This window comes from Prinia subflava, chromosome 19 (genome assembly GCF_021018805.1).
Source record: "Prinia subflava isolate CZ2003 ecotype Zambia chromosome 19, Cam_Psub_1.2, whole genome shotgun sequence".
Taxonomy (NCBI): domain Eukaryota; kingdom Metazoa; phylum Chordata; class Aves; order Passeriformes; family Cisticolidae; genus Prinia; species Prinia subflava.
In genome coordinates, this window is record NC_086265.1 from 705064 (window position 1) to 724362 (window position 19299).

At 46.1% G+C, this 19299-nt stretch overlaps 1 protein-coding gene across 1 annotated transcript in view; it reads left to right on the top strand.

Annotated features, from left to right (window-relative positions):
* The window catches only part of TMEM132D (transmembrane protein 132D), a 184383-nt gene that overhangs the window by 34293 nt on the left and 130791 nt on the right, over positions 1 to 19299 (top strand). The window contains exon 2 of the mRNA XM_063416100.1: positions 12642 to 13509. Coding sequence (XP_063272170.1) covers positions 12642 to 13509 — 868 coding nt within the window. The remainder of the gene's footprint in view (positions 1 to 12641; positions 13510 to 19299) is intronic.

Here is a 19299-nt window from a genome sequence, read left to right on the forward strand (position 1 = left end):
ACAAATTGATTGAACTCGGTGCAGCTGTGGGGTTCTGCTAAGCGCAATCAGCCAAACCATCCTCAGGTGTGCGTTCTAACGAAACCCAGAGTCCCTCCCTCACTCCCTTCATTTAAAGAGCAGCTCCTGCTCACCTCACTGTGCTGCTACGGTGCCTTACACAAACCCTGCAGATCCTGTTTCTAAAGAAAGTAGGTGCTTTGAGGGGCTTTTGGTGGGTTTTTTCCTCCTTTGGTTGTGTTTTAGAGGAGGTGAAGTCTATCTCTCTGAATTGAGGCATTATTAATAACTGATGATATCTCACTTGCCAATACAAAAAAAGGCTCAACTACTTTGCTCTGTCAATGAGGCTGACTTCATCTTTTGTTTGATCTTTTGACCGGGGGAAAAGGTGCATTCTTTCTTTTAGTTTTGTGTTTCCTGTGGCCTGTTGATTTTATGCATCACCCCTTTCTATCCTGCGTCATTTCTGCTGAGCTGCCTCGCCGTGTTTCAGTCTGGGAGCAGTTCCCAGCTCCGCTCTGCTCACAAAGGAGCGATTTGTTGCCTTGAGCCTCGCGGCTGAAGGGAGCCGGGCTTAAGCAGGGATGGCACACAGAGGGGGAGACAGTGACTTGTAACACTCCCGAAATGTCAGCCTGTGACCTTTGTGCGGGCTGAAAGGAGCGGAGGGCACGGGCCCGCCCTGCACGGTGCTCTGCCCGAGCACAGGGGTGTCGGCTGCCTCGGCTCTGTGAGGCGGTGCTGGAGCCGTGCCTTGGGCTCTCCGGCCCGTGCAATTACCTGTTCCTAACACTGTGCACTGAGCTCCCCGGAGCAGGCACTCCAGCCTTTTACAGAGCAGGAAAACAACTGCCCCCTCCCCAGACAAAATCCGTGCGGATAAACGCGTCTGAGCTCTTCACCTCCATGGAGAGCGGGTTTTGTCTCACCCAGGTGTGGCAGGTTTAGGATGCTCGCACGGAGCGGGAGGGAGGCAGTGCTGGGGGGCACGGGCTGGCTCCTGGCCCGGGCTCGGCTCAGCTCCGGGATGAAGCCGCAGTCCCGATGTGCTCACAGCACCAGGTGGGATGTTCAGGTGACTCAGGTGGGCAGCAGGCACGAAACACTGATGAAACACAGCAATAAACAGTGACTGTCCAGCCTGTGTTCACAGCAGCCCTGCGGGTGTAACAGGGACTGTCCAGCCTGTGTTCACAGCAGCCCTGCGGGTGTAACAGGGACTGTCCAGCCTGTGTTCACAGCAGCCCTGCGGGTGTAACAGGGACTGTCCAGCCTGTGTTCACAGCAGCCCTGCGGGTGTAACAGGGACTGTCCAGCCTGTGTTCACAGCAGCCCTGCGGGTGTAACAGGGACTGTCCAGCCTGTGTTCACAGCAGCCCTGCGGGTGTAACAGGGACTGTCCAGCCTGTGTTCACAGCAGTCCTGCGGGTGTAACAGGGACTGTCCAGCCTGTGTTCAGTCAGGACGAGCCAGGGTCGGGCTGTGTGTGCAGCACAGCCCCCTCGCCCTGCAGCTTCCCCAGCACCCAGCGCTGCACCGGGAATTCTCACGGGCACCAGGTGCCCTTCACCAGGGGAACCTCTGCTCTGGAAGGTGTCTCCTGTTCGTTACTGTGACACTCTTCACCCATTGCAAATATTTCCTCGCAAGGTCCTGCCACTGCATCTACTCTGTGTTCCTTCTTCAGGTGGAAAAGTCAGGCACCAAACTTCCTTCCGAGTGTGGAGTTCCTCACTTTCAGTGACTGTGGGATCAGTAATGCTCCTTGCTATTTGTACAATTTAAAGCGCTCAAGTCTTAAATTTTATATGTGGCACCTCTGTGAACCATATGTAATTTGGCAGAACGCTTTTAATATGTCATTTTAATGCTTTTGCTTTCCTTCGTTTTCAGTGGTTTGTCTTGGTTGATTTATTCCTGGATATTTCCTAAAGTGCCAGGCAGTAAATGTCTGTACATTCTGTGATTTGTTCCATCAAGTCAAACCATTTTTCAGGGATGGGGAAAGGGGTCTGAAGTACTTGCAGACTGCCTGCATGGATATGTAAAGAAGCTTATCTCAATTTGTAAAGCAGGAGATAGTAATGTAAATTAGATTAAGTAATCAGTACTTTTCTGTTTGGTCTTAATTATATATTTGTTGTCTTCCAAATACAGGTTTAATCCTTCTCTTTGTTATGTAACAAAACAACAGTTGGTAGTGATTTGTAGATTATGATAACTAGGCATAGGAATATTTGCTCATCTGTTTATTCCATTTATCCAGTGATTTGATTTTATCCAGCTAGGACAATGAGAGGTAGCTGGTATGTTCAGGAACAGCTATTCACAGGGAAGCAATGTCAAGCTTTAAAGGAACTCCCTTTATTATGAATGTACTAAATTAAAAAAAAAAAAAATCCAGTACCTCTTACACACGCCAGTGTAGTAGAAAGGCTGTGGATTAAAATGGAGATGCAGAATAGCTTTCCTGAGAAAGTAATTTTCAAAACGTAAGACGGAACCTGAGAAGAAACGTTGGAGGCTTTAAGTTTTTTCTTTTCAATTTTTAAAGGGTAACATTATCCTTTCCTATGGTTTTACTAGGGATTTTTCATTCCCTTTTGTAGTGCTGGGGTGCTGAAAGGTATTTCACTTCAGATTGACCTGAGAGAATTGTTTTTAGGTTTTGATTAGTTCAGCTTGGCAGCTGAAAAATCAGTTATTCACACAGACTTGGAGTGGAATATGTGGAAGTGCAGCAGCAGTTCTGTAGATTAACCCTGCTGGAGGAGCTGCAGGGGCCGGGGCAGGTTCCAGGAGGAACTGAGGCGGGGTAATAATGACATTGTGCTCTGGCACACAGAGCCCACCGCCCCTCCTGCTGCCCCTGGCACACCCTGCTGGTCACTCTGGAGACTTTCCAGTAGAGAACCGCAGCTTTTCATCGCTTATTTATTTACAAGCAGGGGTGTGAAGCATCAGTCAGTTACACAACTGTAGAATCACTTTGGTGCAGACTCAGTACGTACAACTGGGTGTGTTTGCTTGCAGCAGGATTTGTGCTCAGCTATGCACAAACAGGGGCTCTGAATTGAACCATTTCAGGTGTGCACGTGGGCTCACACATGCAAATACTCCTGAGACATCCGTGAGGGTAATTGGTTGGAATGTGCCGAGAACCAGCCCTTAAGAGCTGCTGTGACAGGGACTTGTGGAAGTGTGAAGACCTGCTTGGCAGAAAGCGTATCTGTAATTTGTTTTAAATGTACCGTAATTGTTTCTGAGCTTTCCACTGTGTGTTTTTCACCACTGCTTCTGAATCTCCTGTTGAAAGCTGCTCAGTGGGACTAGAATGCAAAACTATTCACGTCCAGGAGCAGGGATTTTTAAGTATCCAAGCTAATTGCAGGGTAGGGGGAAATAACCGTGAGCTCCCAGTGGTTCTTGTGCAGCTCCCCTGCAGTCCCTGTTGCTGCTGAATATCAAACATCCTCCACACTCTCCAGGAGGAGCTGTCCTGCAATGAAATCACCAGAGCAGGCAGCTCCATGGAATGGCATCCTCCTGGGGGATTCTGACTGTGGCATCCAGCTAAACACTGCAGTTTCTGGTCAGCCTTCGAGAGCACAAGGTGTTTAGCTGGGGTGGGTTTTAATGTGACCTTTAGGATCTGTGAGGAGGTGTGAAAGTGGCTCAAAACTGACAGAACAAACTCCCAGGAAAGTGCTGAGGGAAACACCGGAGCCTTTTTCAGGCAGACTCTCTTTTTTGGTGTTTGTGGAGTGTTGAACGCTGCAGCAAATCCATCAGTACCAGCTCATCTTTTAAATAGCTCTGACAGAGAATGGGGCTGGTTTTAGGAGGTACCATAATGTTCCCAATGAGATTCTGCAGATTTGCATGAGCAAAGAACTTTCCCTAGACTGAGTTCAGTGAATACTGGGTAAGTTTGGGGGTTTGTGCCCTTTGGAGTTTGCTAGGATAGTGAAACAAAACATTATGGGACTATAAAATGATAATGTCAATCCTCTTGATTCTCCTCTCTGTTGCACTTTTGAGACCTTTGAGAGAAGAGCAACCTGGTTCACTTCCAGAGCAAGGAGGGAGATTTCAAAGATGGAGGAACATGCCAGAATAAGGCTGAAAAAGTGCCTGATTAATTATTCTGGTGTTTGGGTGCCCTTTTTTCAGGTGAATTCCATTTCTGAGAGAGCTCAGCTCCCCCCTTAGTTGACAAGAAGATGAAAAGGCTGGGGAATATGTCAGGTTACCTTGCAGCAAAGGAAAACTTCCTGGGAAGGCTGGAGAGCAGTGATTCAGGAGCTGGTAAGAACACGTCAGGAGGGCTCTTGCTCATCGCTATTAATGAGTGTAGCCTCTGTGTTCAGGGAGGGTGCTGAGATCCCTCTGTGGCTGCTGACAGATTCAGAGCTGCACGTGTTATTTTAGAACAGCTTTCCAGGGCAGGAATTAAAGCCTGCTTTCCTGGCTCCTTTGAGCAGGAGGACCCTGTGGATTGGGGGTGCTGCATTGCTGGGTGTGTAGTGTCTGTCCCGGAGATCAGAGAAAGACAGAAATACCAGGTGTTAATGAGCTCTGCCCGTGTCCCCTGCTGCCAAAATCAGATTTGCTGGTACCTGTTTGGGGGTGTGTGTTTATCTTCTCTGGTGTCCTCTGATTTCCAGACTTTTCAGCTTTCAGGTATAAAGGTACCTGAACAGGTATCCATTTCTATCTTCAGTTGTTTCTGAGAACACACTCAACTATTTTTAAGCTGTATTTCTTATTGAATGTAAAATGGGTGATAAGAATGTATTTAGTGAAATATTGCTGGGTTTATCAAAATTCCTGGAAATTTACTGCACATACCAGCCAGACACTGTGGTGTTATTTAAACAGGACTTCAAAAGATTTTCTTAAATTTTTTATCTTGTTAGTGAATGTAGCCGCTGAAGATCAATATTGTAATTGTTGGTTGTATAAATTCAGTATTAGGCACAGAGCCTGCAGCAAGATGTAGAGTCATGATATGGATTAATAAAATTAATTAAGAAAAACCCCCATACTCTGGAAGAGTGCTCAGCCAGCAGCCACAGACACTCTGTGTGCAGTTCCCAAAGCAGTGGGGTTGGGGTGCACAGGCGTGGGTGTCTTAGGAAAGGTCAGCCCAGGAGCTGCTCTGTTCCCTTTGCTGACTCAGGGGCTCATTTCACGTTTAGGATTCTTTTTCCCCCTGTCAGTAATGGCCTGGTAGCAGAAGTGCAGCTTCTGCTCAGCCCTGGGATCCCTGCAGAAAATGAAGAGGGAGTTTTGCAGACACATGAGGCAGAATCTGATCAGCTGCTGATTGTCTGAAGAGAGTCTGGTACAGTGTAGGGCTGTCCCCTGCCAGTCCTGTGTTTGTCTCTGTCCTGAGGAACTGGACAGCTGATGTGGGACTCGTGTCATTCTCCATTCCCCTGTTACTCAGCCTTACTTCTCTTTCTATTGGTTCCCAAACATAAACATGTTAAGAAACTGTTTAAGTCGAGATATTGCTGGCAAGTATTTCAGCTTTCTAATTTTATGTGTTATTTTTTTTTTCTTGTGTGTTTGACTTTGTTTTGGTCTTTAAATCTCTGAGATTTTCATTTATTGCTTTTCCTGCAAGCAGAGCTGTAAGTGGAGGGGGCAGGGCAGAAATGGAGACACAGAGTGTTGCTCTTGAGAGCCTGGAGTGTTTCAGTCTGTTGGACACAGCAGCTCTCTGCTGTGTCCTTTTGCTGAGAGTTCTTGAGTGTGAAGTGGATCAGCACAGAAGCGCTGTGCTGGTGCCTCTTCCACCGCTTTCTTCTGCCAGGTTCATTCAGTGAGGGCCCCGGGACTGCAGGGAGGGTGAACAGAGCCCTGTGCTTGCTGCAGCGCTGACCCACGGGAGGGAGGATGGGTCCCACCTGGCTGGGACCCTCCCCAGATCACTGCACTGATGGGCTGGGGACAGCTGGGGACAGCCCTCTGCTCACTGGTGCTCTGTGCCGGGGCTGTCAGAGTCATCTTCCTCTGCCACTGGTTCCCTATCCCCAGCAGTTAGTGTGGCTGTGAGTCTGCTTAGTTTGTTTGCTTTTTTTTTTTTCCTTTTTCTGGTTTTTCTCACTGTAAACTTTGTGATGCCCATCACTGCTTTGCCCTTTTATGTTCAGGCTGACATCATTTTGTGAAACAGTGTCATTTCCTTTTATCTAAATACTTTTCTCTGTAATTATTACTTTGCCTTTTCAGGTGGGAGCTTGCCTTTGTTATATGATCTTTCTCTGATCATTTTTGTATCACTTGATAATATAAAGGCGTATGTGTTCCTCTGAGGCCCTTTTATTTAAATGATTTCTTTATCTGTCTGTCAGTGTGAATAATACAACAACTTCAGGATTGATCAGGTGTCATCTGTTCTAACATAAATGATCAATTTACAAAAGTTTCTTCAAACTCTAGTAAAATGGGATATTCAAAGAAAATATTGTGTCATCAGAGCTCAGTGCTGTTGTCAGAGTTTATCTCCTGTTGCTCAGGCCATGGGGGCAGCTGGGGCTCAGGCTGTGTCTGCGCCAGGGGAGCCCTGCACACCCCGGTGCCAGGGCAGGAACAGGGGGTGCAGTGAACAGCATTTGCTCTTGGAGAAGAATGATCATTTCCCAAGGATGAAACGGTCACAGGGACTGTTATAAAGTGAAGCAGGCAGAGCAGTCTGAAATGCTAATAAGGAGAGGACTTAAAAAGAAATTGGTGCTTTTGGGCCTTGGAGCCGTTTTTCTTTTTAATTTGTTACAGATAAATGCATGACTCTTGGGTTGCAGGGTTCTATTTTTACTTTCCTCTTTGTGACACATTGATTTGGCCTTATCACTGCTCTCTGGGTACTTGCCCTTTAGAATGCTGCTGGTTACCAAAGGCAGGAGGGTTTTTTGGAAACTGTTCTTCAGTGGTGTGACAGCACAGGGAGGAGAGATTGGGGTTCTTGCTGCAGACCGGCTGGATTCTTTAATTTCTGATTATGCAGATTTCTCTTTTCCACACCAGTAGTGAAGAGCGATGGGAAATCAGTGCTCCAGTGTGAACAGTGACAGTTAATTGATAGTGATCAATTGCTATCAGTTGATAGTGATCAATTCCAGCCTTGTGTTGCACAGCTGTGTAGGGAATAATGTGATCACTGGAGACTTTTAAATCCAGCAGTGCATTCACAAGGCAATGCTCACTGAAGAACAGGCTCACCTGCAGGGCAGAACCCCCCTGGGCTGTTCCTGTGAGCTGGGACAGGGTCCCCATCGCCCTGTGGCTGTGCTGGAGTGATGGCTCAGCTTCCTCCCATCTGTTTGTGACAGGGTGTGGAGCTTTGGGGTTGGCTGGCCTTTGCTCATTTCTTGTGGGTTTGGGGTTTTTTATTTTATATGGCAAAGTAGTGGAAGTCTACAGGAAAATGTGACTGGTTTGACCTCAACCTCCCCTTACCTCTTGCTGCTGTGTCAGGAAGCTGCTGGCAGTGGAGCAAAGCAAGCCTTAATCCACAGTTCAAAGGTGCAACGCTAATGGTTCTGAGGAAGCTGAAGCTGCCACAAGGCTGGAAAAGAGAAGGAACACAGGGAGTCATCCTTGGGAAGCTCCAGTTTGCTTTATTCATGTTTATGGGCTGTGCAGGATGCTGGAAGCTGAGGAAGGAACAGGACAAGCAGCCTACAGAGCAAACCCCTCAAGGTGGAAGCGATCCTTTCAGATCTTCACCTAGTCTGAATCCTCTCTGTCTGTTGTGGCTCCAAGTGGCAGAGCAGATCATTCCTCTGGCTGAGCTACACCAGGGAAAGGGACTCACTCTGTTTATAGCTGGGCTTTAAAATGCCTCCCTTTGAGCATTAGCAGATTCAGCCACTTAACTAGGTTAAAGCTGAAGTATCTTAATTTTTCAGAAGTAAGCATGAAGTTTCATTGGAACAGGCATCTCCCGTGACATTACTTTCCAGAGCTGAAAATACATCACGCCAGCAGATTTCTTCTAGACATTTTTGCTGAAATGATTTCAATTCACAGCAAACCTAGAAGAGCAGAGAAGTGTTCAGAAGATTCAAGGACAGCAGCTGAAACCAACTAAAAAGGTGAAATTTCTGGCCTGCTGAAAAGAACCACTTATCTCAATCCCCAAGATACAGCAACAAATACCATCTCTTGCATTTCCAGCCTGAGCCTGCAGCTGGGAAGGCAATTTCCCTAAGAAGTTCTTCCCTTCAATCTACAAGAAAAAGACAATTTACTTTTTTTTTTTAATAGTAGAATTATATAATTGATTGGAAGAGTTTTATATCTCATGAATGCTGGTTGATTGTGGATTGAACTGTTTTAAAAATAAAGTAACTGTGAGAGCTGAAATCCCAAGGATCTGGCAATACAGAGTGGAGTTAGTGGTCTGGCAGATTCCTTCAATTTTCTGAAGCCACGGTCAATAACTTTGCAGTAAAACTGAGCCGTGATTTTGTCACTGACTGAAAGCTGCTGTTCCTTGATACCCAGGAAATAGAGAAGGGGTGGTTAGCCAAGGGGCAGGACAAAATGAACCCCTGAAGGAGGAAGGCAGTGTGACTCTTGGGGGTTTAGTGAGGGTACAAAATGAACCCCTGAAGGGGGAAGGAAGGAAGGCAGTGTGACTCTTGGGGGGTTAGTGAGGGTGCAGAATGAACACCTGAAGGAGGAAGGAAGGAAGGCAGTGTGACTCTTGGGGGATTTAGTGAGGGTGCAGTACAGAATGAACACCTGAAGGGGGAAGGAAGGAAGGCAGTGTGACTCTTGGGGGATTTACTGATGGTGCAGTACAGAATGAACACCTGAAGGAGGAAGGGAGGAAGGCAGTGTGACTCTTGGGGGTTTAGTGAGGGTACAAAATGAACACCTGAAGGGGGAAGGAAGGAAGGCAGTGTGACTCTTGGGGGATTTTTGGTGAGGGTGCAGTACAGAATGAACACCTGAAGGAGGAAGGAAGGCAGTGTGACTGAAAGGTGAATGCAGCAGGTGCACACAGCTCGTGTTGAGGGGTTTCAGCTTTGGCTGTGCAGGAGCAAACTGAAGGTGCTGCCTTTGTCTCAGATGCTTTCAGATTCACTGACCTACAGGTTGTTTGCTTCTTCCATCAATGGCAAGCATTTTTAAACAGTATCAGCCAGGAGAAGGCTTACTAAGGAGAGAGGGAAGAAAACCAACCTATGAGAACATCTCAGGTGGCCACGGACTGGAATCCTCAAGTGACTTCACAGCATGAGGGGCAGACACGGTCATTGTTGCAAGGGGTTGAGAAATAATAGCTCATGGCATCAAAACCAGGTTTTATAGGTTTCCTTCACACTGCTGGGCATCCTCTCCTCAAAGTGCTGTTTGTTCTGCTGCCAAGGTCTCCATGCAGAGAAGTTTTCAGACACACTGATACAGTAAAGGTAAAGTGCAGTTCTGGAACTTGTTTATTTTTTGTCTTGATGCTGTTTCCTTAAGAGCACTTCAGTTCCCCATCCCTTCTTTTGTTTGACATACTTAAAGTGAGAGTCGCTGTGTCATTCTTATCTTAATTATTCAGGTGGGTTATTCCAGTGGAACTTTGATTATGATGGTAGAGATAGAGTGTAATATTTAGGATAAATTATATAATTTAAATCTTTAAAACACCACTTTTCTGCTGAGTCTCACTCAATAAAACACAAAATGGTAATTTCTGCAATTCTGCCTTTGTAAAAACATGCATAATTTTTACAAAAATAGTCATGGTTGTAATTAAGGACACTGATAGTTGTTTTTGTTTTTAATTTCCTATCCTTCAGAATCCTTAATAAACTTCCACGGTCAAAATCCAGATGGTGCAGCAGAGCTCAGTGTTGTTTTTCTGACTTTTTTCTGTTGTTGTTTGTGCTGATTATAACTCTCCCCAGATAAAAGTTTAAAATTGTTTGGATTTTTGGCCTTTGGCTGTTTAGAAGGCTGCAGTCAGCTTCCAGCACAAACCAGTTCAAATTCAGTGCACATCCCCAGCTGGTGGTGGGGGAAGGACACCAGTGAGGGCACCAGTTTGCTACTGCCTGGAAATTTAAAACCAGTGCACCTGGTTCCAGCTGGGAGATTGTTTCCTATTTTCATAGGCAGTTCCCTTCTCTTCTGTTTTTCCCCATTTGTGTTGCTCTCATGTTCTGAAGATCACTGATTTACAAAATCTGAGGAACATTGTCCTGTGGAGATGGGAAATGTAGAGGGAAGATTTTTAATCCCTCAGATAATTAAGCACCAAAATAAATACTTAAGTTATAAGGTGAAACACTGTTATTTTTAATATAACAATAATATACTTTTTCCCATGGAATACAAGGGAGGGGGCTACACTCAAAATCAGGGGAATTAAAAATTGAATACTCCAAGTTTTTTCCTCTCTCCAAGCTGCTCCTTTGATGCCTCGCTGTGCTTTGCCAGGGTGTTGGGAGGAGAATGAGATGAGTGTGGAATGGATAAATGGGGCATCAGAGGGGAAGGGTGCTGGGGCTGGGTGAGCTGAGGAGCACAGCAGAGCTCCAGCCCTGCAGCTCGGTACCAGCAAGAGCAGCAGGGCTGGCAGAAATCTTTGCTGCAGGATTATCCAGACAAAGGTCGTGAGAAACTCCATTTGCTCCCAGTGAGTATCTAGTGAAAGAGTGGGAGCTGATGCTCAGAAAGACTAAGGCTAAAATAAAGGTGGTTTTGTGTGTAGAAAGCTCTGCAACTTACTCTTTATTAAAAATTATCTTTATATGAGATCTCAGATGAATTTGGCCCCTCTGGAGGATCACAGGAGTTCAGGCTTTTAGTGCTCTTGCACTTTACAGTCTCAGATGTTGTGTGCTGGGGCCAGTTTCCTGATCCTTCAGACAGATTTTATTTCCAGTTCTTTGGAGTTTGAGTGGAGGTTAATTAACTTTGGGATGCAAGCTTTTATTGCAGTTGTTTGTTGGAAGAGGAGTTCCTCTTTCTCAGGGTGTAGAGAAGGATTTTGTGAAGCTCTCAAACTCTTGTGTAAGCCTTTCTTCCTGGCCTCTTTCATTCTGAGTTTGGTTCCTTCTCATGATGCCCACCCTTATCTAGCGTTAGTTTGTTTTGGTTTGTTACTGGTTTTCAGGTGATTTTATGGATTAGCTTCTTTTAAGAAGCCTGATATTTTTGCTTTTACGTCTATGAAGTCTTTTGCTCCCTTTTTTGAACTTCATTTTATTGTTTTGTGTTGTTAGGGCCTGGAGACTCTAACCAAGATCCCAGCTTTGGGATTGTAGGTGCTGCTCCTACATAAATAGTGAGATAAGCCTGTTATGTTTGCACTCTACAGACAAAGGTTGAGGGGAAAATGCCAGTAATAGCCTCGAATTTTGGACATAGAACAGCAGCACAGGAGAAGTGGCTTATCTGAGGTTGGACAGAGTGGATTGCAGCACCTAAATGGAAGATTCATGTTTAGGAGTAACTGGCATCAGTTCAGGCCACCGCAGTACCCACGAGCAAATAAATATTTAGGTCAGATGCTAAACAAAAAATAAAGACTCCTAAAGCATTTGTGAATTAGAGCTTGAGAAACTGGGTTGTCTTTGAATGCCATCTGTGGTAAGCCTTTGTCCCCCTTTTATGTAAGGGTAAGGATTGGAATTTGTTGTGGGAGAAAAAAAAGACAATTTGTTTCATAATTAGGCTGGAAGATGTGAGCACAAGGGTCAGCTGTTCAAACAGGAAAGGTGATACTGGGTTTGTATCTGTATTTTTTTGGTTTCTGTGTTTGTCCTTTGGCACTGCCAGTTCCTAGAAAGGATGCAGAGCTTGTTCTTTAGCACAGCCTGCCTCAGGTAATTGCTGGCTGGCACAGTTGAAATAGGTGCCCTGCAGTGGGAGAGGCTCGGTGCTCTTTGTGTGCAGTGATGTGCAGCCTGCAGATAATGCAGCTGGGTGAGGGGACAGTGCAGGGTGAGGCAGCAGTGAATGCTGATGGTGATTTACAGAAAAAACCCTCTATTCACGGATAAAGGGAAATAGAAGGGACTATAAATTGGGTGTAAATACAGCTCCTTTTGAAATCCTCTCCAGAGGGATGTAAAGGAGCTGTTGTGTAAATGGCTATTGTGCTAAATATTTTTAAAGTGAAATTCAGCCTTGTGCAGGGAACCCTTTAGAGTCCATGTATTGCTTGGGAGTGCTGAGAAGGTTGGAGTGAACTCTGGGCAGTCCATTTGCAGCATTTGATGTGAAATCTTTGCACTGGATTCCTGCACAGGTGGAGCTTGCTGTAATGATCAGATTTTCAGATGTTGTCTGTGCAGTGATCTGGGGTTGCAAGTGCTGACTGGGTCATTTTGTCTCTGATGATAAATGTTGATTGCAAATGGAAATGTGACCTTTGGCATGTGTAAACCTGCACAAGCCACTTCTTTTAATCTGGCTGTCACGCAGAATGTATCATAAACCATTGTTTTCCAAACTGATTAGATAAATCATCATCTGCCTGGGCCACCTCTGCATGGACTGATGAGGTTTATTGCCACCAATCCCAGCTGCAGCACTGTCAAGCCCCTCAGTAAAGTCAGCAAGGTTGTATCTCAGTTTGACTTGAAGATCTGACCTTTTAAACTCTCCTTTCCTTCCAACAGTGACTGAGAGTCGAGGCATCCTGGAGAGTATTCAGAGATTTTCTTTGCTGCCCACTTACTTGCCTGTGACCTATCGTATCCACAATGCGGATGTTTCCTTCTTTCTAAAGGAAGCCAACCAGGACATCATGAGGAACTCCAGCCTGCAGTCCCGGGTGGAATCCTTTCTGATCTACAAAGCCAAGAGTCCACCCGTGTTAAACGCCACCTACGGACCTTTCTCCATCGAGCAAGCAGTGCCCCAGGACTTAATGCTGCCTTCGAATCCCTTTGGCTCCACTAACAAGTTCTCCTTTGACTGGAAGCTGCAGGCCTACATCCTGAGCACCAAGATCTACCTGAGCAAGCCCAGGGTGCAGGTGCTGTTCTACATCGTGGGCAGGGACTGGGACGAGTACAGCCCTGCGGAGCGGCTGCCCTGCCTGCGCGTGTTCGCCTTCCGCGAGACGCGCGAGGTGCGCGGCAGCTGCCGCCTGCGGGGGGACCTGGGGCTGTGCGTGGCCCAGCTGGAGCTGCTGCCCGCCTGGTTCAGCCCCCCCTCCGTGCTCACCGGCCGCAAGAGGCCGATGGACAGGTCCGAGGGGAGCCCCGTGGAGCTTTACTACTCCATCCACGCAGGAGATGAGAGAGGGGAGTGCGCCAAGGAGGGCGTCAGGAAAAGCAACGGCATCGATGAGTCGGGACCGCCCCTGCAGAGGATTGGGAGTGTTTTCCTTTACCAGACACATGCTGCCCCTTCTTTAACTGAAATGAGACTGGATAACAACATTGTCATCCAGTATGCACCAAAGACTGCCAAGCAAGGAGACGTTCTGACTTTCCTTGTGTCGGTTGCTAAAAACTCGACAGAAGATCAGTTCACACTGAGGTAAGGCTGCTTTGTGTTCCTTTGGTACCTTTTTGTTTCTCTGCTCCTGGGAGCCACTTTCTCTGTGTAAATTGCCTAACAGTCCATCAGTTGCTGCTCTTCAGAAATTGTATTGCTTGGTTGACTCACCATTTCTCATGTTGCTCAGTCTGATATTGGATGAATTGTCTGAGATGTGGTCTCTTGGAGCGAGAGAGGCCTTTTCCTGAAGCTGTCCTTTGAGGAATTATTACCAAAATTGAAATGGTAGAGCTGGGACATATCTATGTATTAAGAGATAACATCTAAATTCTTGAGAGCTGGAGTTTGCAGTTCTTCTAATCTCTCAGTGGACTCATGTTGAGATTAATGAAGCTTAAATCCACAGAGTTATTTACAGGAAATGAGCAAGAATGAGGTATTTAAATAGGATTCCTGTGTTTCAGCATCTCTCCCCAGCTTGTTGTGAGCCCAGTTCTGCATGCCAGGATGTTTGAGGTTCCCAGGTATTATTGATCTACCAAAACAATTTCTGAAAGTGAGGAACTGCTCAAGGGGTGGGGTTTGAATGTGACATCCAGTGCCAGGTGGACTCACCTCACTCTGTGCAAGCACGGGGGTGTTACAGGGGCAGCTCCCTGTGACCACCAGGATAATCCAAGGCAGGCCAGCAAGGACTGGGCACACAGCACGTGTGGGGGCCTGCCCAGTTCTCCCCAGCTTGCCCCCCTTTCGGTAAGCCAGGGCTGTGTGGCTGACGTGTGGGAAATCTGTGTCTGCAGAGATTATTCTGTTTTTTTATCCCTTGCCGGTGACCTGCCGCGTCTTCCTGAGCTGAAGGTAAATGTCACCCTCTGGCTGCTGGGGACGGGTCTGCTTTGTCTCAGGTGTTTGTCCCAGATACGGTGGGTGTTGCCAGAGCTCCCAAAATGTTCCTCTGGAAGAGCAGGTGCAGCATAGGGGGGAGCAGTGCGAACTCCACAGGCTTGTGCAAACCCCGCAGCCGTGTGCAAACCCCGCAGCCGTGTGCAAGCGCCACAGCCGTGTGCAAGCGCCACAGCCGTGTGCAAGCGCCACAGACGTGTGCAAGCGCCACAGACGTGTGCAAACGCCACAGACGTGTGCAGACGCCACAGACGTGTGCAGACGCCACAGACTGGGAGCTGTGCTCATCAACAGCTCTGCTGAGCACCAGAGATGCTTTGGAGCTGCCACCCAGGACATCACACCCTGCTGTGACCTGAGATCAAACCCCTTTCACACCTCACGTTCCAGGGCTGGAACTGTAAATGGAACGTTCAGGAACTCACACGTCTGCCGTGGCCTGGCGCAAGGAGTAACTCGGGTTTGGCACCACCTGCCTCAGAAATAACAGCTCAACCCAGTGAATTTTTTTTCCCTTCCCTCAGGGATATTTGTGGGGGATTTCTGGGGGGGATGGTTTGCCCTAAAACCAGGACATTGTCCCTTTGCAGGTGTGTGGTGTATAAAGTGCATAACACAGCTCTTGGTTGCTGACTCAAGGACAATTATTTTTCATCTGGTGGAGGACAAACACCTCACCATATCAGTTTCTCATCTTCTAAGCCAATCCAAGATTTAAATTGTTTCCTGAGTGCTGATTTCAAGCCAGCCAATCCAAGTTCCTGGTAGCAAGGTGTTCAGGGATGTCTTTATTCTCTGGTGACTTAAAAGGGATGACATCAGCGGACAAGGAAACTTCTGCATTTGAAAATAGGTGTAAATAGAAACAGTAAAAGCAATTAATTAAGGTAAAAAATGTTTATTGTTTTTACTCTGTAAATGTAGAGTCTTAGAAATCTCACTTCAAAGCATCTGTTTCCATGAGCTGCAATCCATTTAAAGTGGAGCTGGTTACAACCATGATAATTATGTTACATATAGGCTTATAAAATTTTCAAAAATCTTGCTTTGTTTAAATTAGGATGAAAACTCAGCACCTGAACTTTTAAAGGAATGCTTCTAAAATGAATTTTCTGGAACAAAAAGGAAAAGGCATGTTTGAATTGTACCTTTTTACTCTGAGATCTAAGGTATCCTAAAACAAAAAATAAGCTAAAAATAGGGAGTGACTATCAGTTCAAAATGAAAAGTGTGGCATTCTTGTCTTAACACCAGCACTTTGGCGTTAGCTTTTAAAAACAAACTTCTGTAGCAACGTGCTGTTGCTTTCTGGAGTTTTGATTTCTCTTGACCTGCTTTTTGAGAGTTCCTGGCTTTCAGACCAAAACCAGCTGCAGTGTCAGAGCAGTGCTGATATTAACTGTGCTTCCCGGGAGCCCCTCCTCTCTCTGTTCTGTTACAGCGTCTCTAGGGGGCTTTTGGTTGGGTTTTTGGGTCAGAATTGTGGTTTCATCCCTCTGTGACATGTTCTCCCTCTGTCTGGTCTCTTCTCATTCAGATCTTCTTTCTGACAGAGGAAAAGGGCTCTTTCCCCCCTCCCCCAGTGTAACTCTTTTATGAGAAAAATTGTATTAATTTTTATTTTGAAGCAGTCCATTCTTTTTTGAAGTTCTGCCTTGAGTGGCAGCAAGATTTGGAACTGCATTCATGAAGTGAGGCCAAGGGCTGCTGGCAAAATGCTTTTACCATTGCTTTTGCTCCAGTGGACTGGAAACCATGGCTTGAACAGATGGAAAATACAGGATATACAGGTCAAAAATTAAGGGACAGACATGCAAAACAGCCAAAAGTAGAAAATTACTCCTCACTACTGAGTATTTTCTGTTTCAGAACTCTTGTGCTTAGAGTAAACCCTATCCCCTTTCTAATAGGAACTTGTCTTCAAGGGGAGCCTTCTGGAAACTTCTGAATATGGAAAGATTTAGGGAAAAGTCCTTTTGGGTTTTATCTTGTGCTGCTCTGCACAAGGGAAGATTTAGAGGAGTGAACGTGGAACTGATGGACTGTTTTTAATTTTGGGAAAGAGATGGCCCATAAGAGCCAAGGCCTAGGTTTTGTTTTTTAATGAGCTAGGGAAATTAAAAGTATTTGTCTTGACTCTGTATGAGTGTGAGAGATCGAGGAGAGGAAGCAGATACAATATAGATGATGGGTAAAATACAGAATATTGCTGTAGCTTGAAAGCTTCAACTGGGCCTTGGGAAACTGAGGGATTTCTCATCTTTATTCAACACTTGCTTCCCCCTTTTCAGCTTTTCAGTGCTGGTGGCCAGGGAAGGCTGAAGTCTCCTCTTCCTTCCCATCATGGGTGCTGAGGGTTTCCTGATGGTCACAGAAAATATCCCAGTCTGTCTTGTTGTGCTGTTTTTCTGCAGTTTTTCTGCAGTTTCATGGTACACGTAATGGAAACTGAAACTGAAGTGAGATCTGCTTGAAGTGTTTTTGCTGAGAAAGGAAAGGAAAGCATGAAGTGTAATTTCATGTCAGTCCTTCCGAATGCTTGCAGCAATTAAAGCCTGAAGCTCTGGTGTTACACAATTCCAGTTCCTGTCTGCAGCCAGCCCCAGTTGCTGCTGGAATGAACTCAGTGCTGTCACGTTTAAATCCGTATGTGCAGGGATGCCACAATGTCCCACAGTTAGGAACACGACTTTCCTGAATCCACACTGTGGATACAGTTCTTTCTTTATTAGCTCTTTTTTTGTTTTGCTGGGCCCAATAAACATAACCTTCTGTTTTGTTTTAAAATCAACAGAATTGATACTTTCTGCTTGCAACCTTTTAAATTTGTTTTCCTGTTTCTGGAGATGAATCAGCAAAGAAATTAGAGAGCTAGAAATGCCTTAAGCTACTGAGTGTCAGGCCTGGATACATTCATGAGTGAAAAGAGCAGCAGTTCTTTTTACAGTTATTCAATTTCTAATTATACTTAGTGAATCCAGTGTGAGGGAATGACTGAAGGCTGTAGTAGAAACTCATAAATCTCCAATATTGGGAGAAAAGTAAGGTTTTTTAATAAACTATCAGTGCTATTTCTGCATTTGTAAACCCAAGTTGGGGTTGGACATCTGCAGGTACAAGTTTTATAAACTGTTGAGAGGCTTTGTGGTTTCCCTCTGGTATTTTTAACGATGCTAATTGTGGGAATACAGGGACTGGTGTGAAATTGTGGTGGTGAGTAAGCAGTGCTCATTGATAATTGGGAAGATTTTCCCCAAAAGGCGCAAAGTTTGTTACATGAGCTTCTCTTACTCTCCGTTTTATCCACCAATCAATCGATAATAATCCAGCAAACATGAAAAGGGCTGCATAAATGCATGAGGGGAGCAGAGTGGAGATCATTAGCACTCAATTTATACAGCAAGAAAATTTGAACAAGACTGGCATTTTATCCAATTGCTTGTGTGTTCTTCTGGTGCTGGGCTAAATCAAATCTTACTCTTTGTGCTGAACTGAATGATATTTAAACAGCAGAAACAATCAGGGAGTGAGTGGTGATCAGGAAGGTTACCAGCCACATAAAACTTTGATGAGATGGGCTTTTCTCTAGGCCTCAGATTCTGTGGCTGTTTCATGGTACCACAGCCCTGAATTTGTACTGCTCTGCCAGACTGAAGAGAATCCCATTGCAGAGTTTCCACTGCTCCTTCCATAGCTCTGGTTCTGTTAAAACATCCTCCTCCACATTCTGCTTTAAACAGCTTCTAAAGTCTTCCCATAACCGAGTTTCTCCCCTCTTGTCTAACTATGAGAAAAAATGAATTAAAAAAAACAACCCAAACCCTAAATTACCTCTTCATTTGAAACACAACCTGTGCATTTCAGCTTTTTCAGTGCTCAGTGCTGATGTGAAAATGAGGTTGAGGTGGGCAGGAGTCAGAGCCTGTGTCCTGACAAGGTGAGAGTGCTGTCTCTGTTTCATGGCAGTCACTGTTCCCCTGTTCCCTCCCAACGTGAGCTGCCCACAGGAGCTTTGCAGCAGGGCTGGGTGGAATCCCCCTCTGCTGGAGCCCCAGGAGAGGCTTTTCCAGCAGGCTCCTGGGGTGTTCTGCTGTGTTCAGCACACTCTGCAAGTAGGAATTATCTTTCATAGCCTGCTTATGAGCTAGTCAAGCAAATATAATTTTCTCCATCTTCTGGATGGCAAAATAGCTTTCCTGCTCTGCTAAGTGACTTGCTAATGGCCCAAAATTGTCAGTGGCACTGTGGAGACAAGTGCTTAAGAACTATTGACATCTAGGGCACTCTATTACCTCCTGTTGCACTTGCAGATTATATTAAGAAGTAAATGGTTCCTTCTTGTTAAAATTATTCCAGTTAACATCCTCTGCCTTGAGAATCAACTCACATTCCCTGAGCAGGTGTCAGAAAACTGAGAGACGAATGCAGCAAACCACTGCCCACATGAGTGGCCTTTGCAGCCGACTGCCCTTTCGGGTTTATTGACTGCTCCCAGGCCTGGGATCCTCCTCTGGATCCATCCCAGAGCCTGAGCCAGCCTGGCGAGGCACAGAGCTCTGTGAGCCGTGGTGCCTGCTCTGCTGGCAAACAAACTCTGGGCCAGCTGCCTGCCCTGGGTCCCTGGGCTGCAGGTCACTGCCAGGCTCAGTCTGTTTGTCCTGCTGCAAGGGCTCTGCCTCCCTGCTCTCCCCAGCACCTGCAAACCACAAACTCCAGGGAGCTCTTCGGCACTGAGGCTGCCCTGCCTGGGACTGCACTGCTGCCTTGCTGAGCTGGCACTTCAGAACTGCTGTTGTGCTGCATTCTGCAGACACTCTGAGATCTGGCTAGGGAAAACTGGCTTTCCAATATAGCCCATTAATCTGGGGAGCTGAAGAGCAGCAGCAGAAATCAACTTAACTTGATGATAGCTGGGAAATAGAGGTT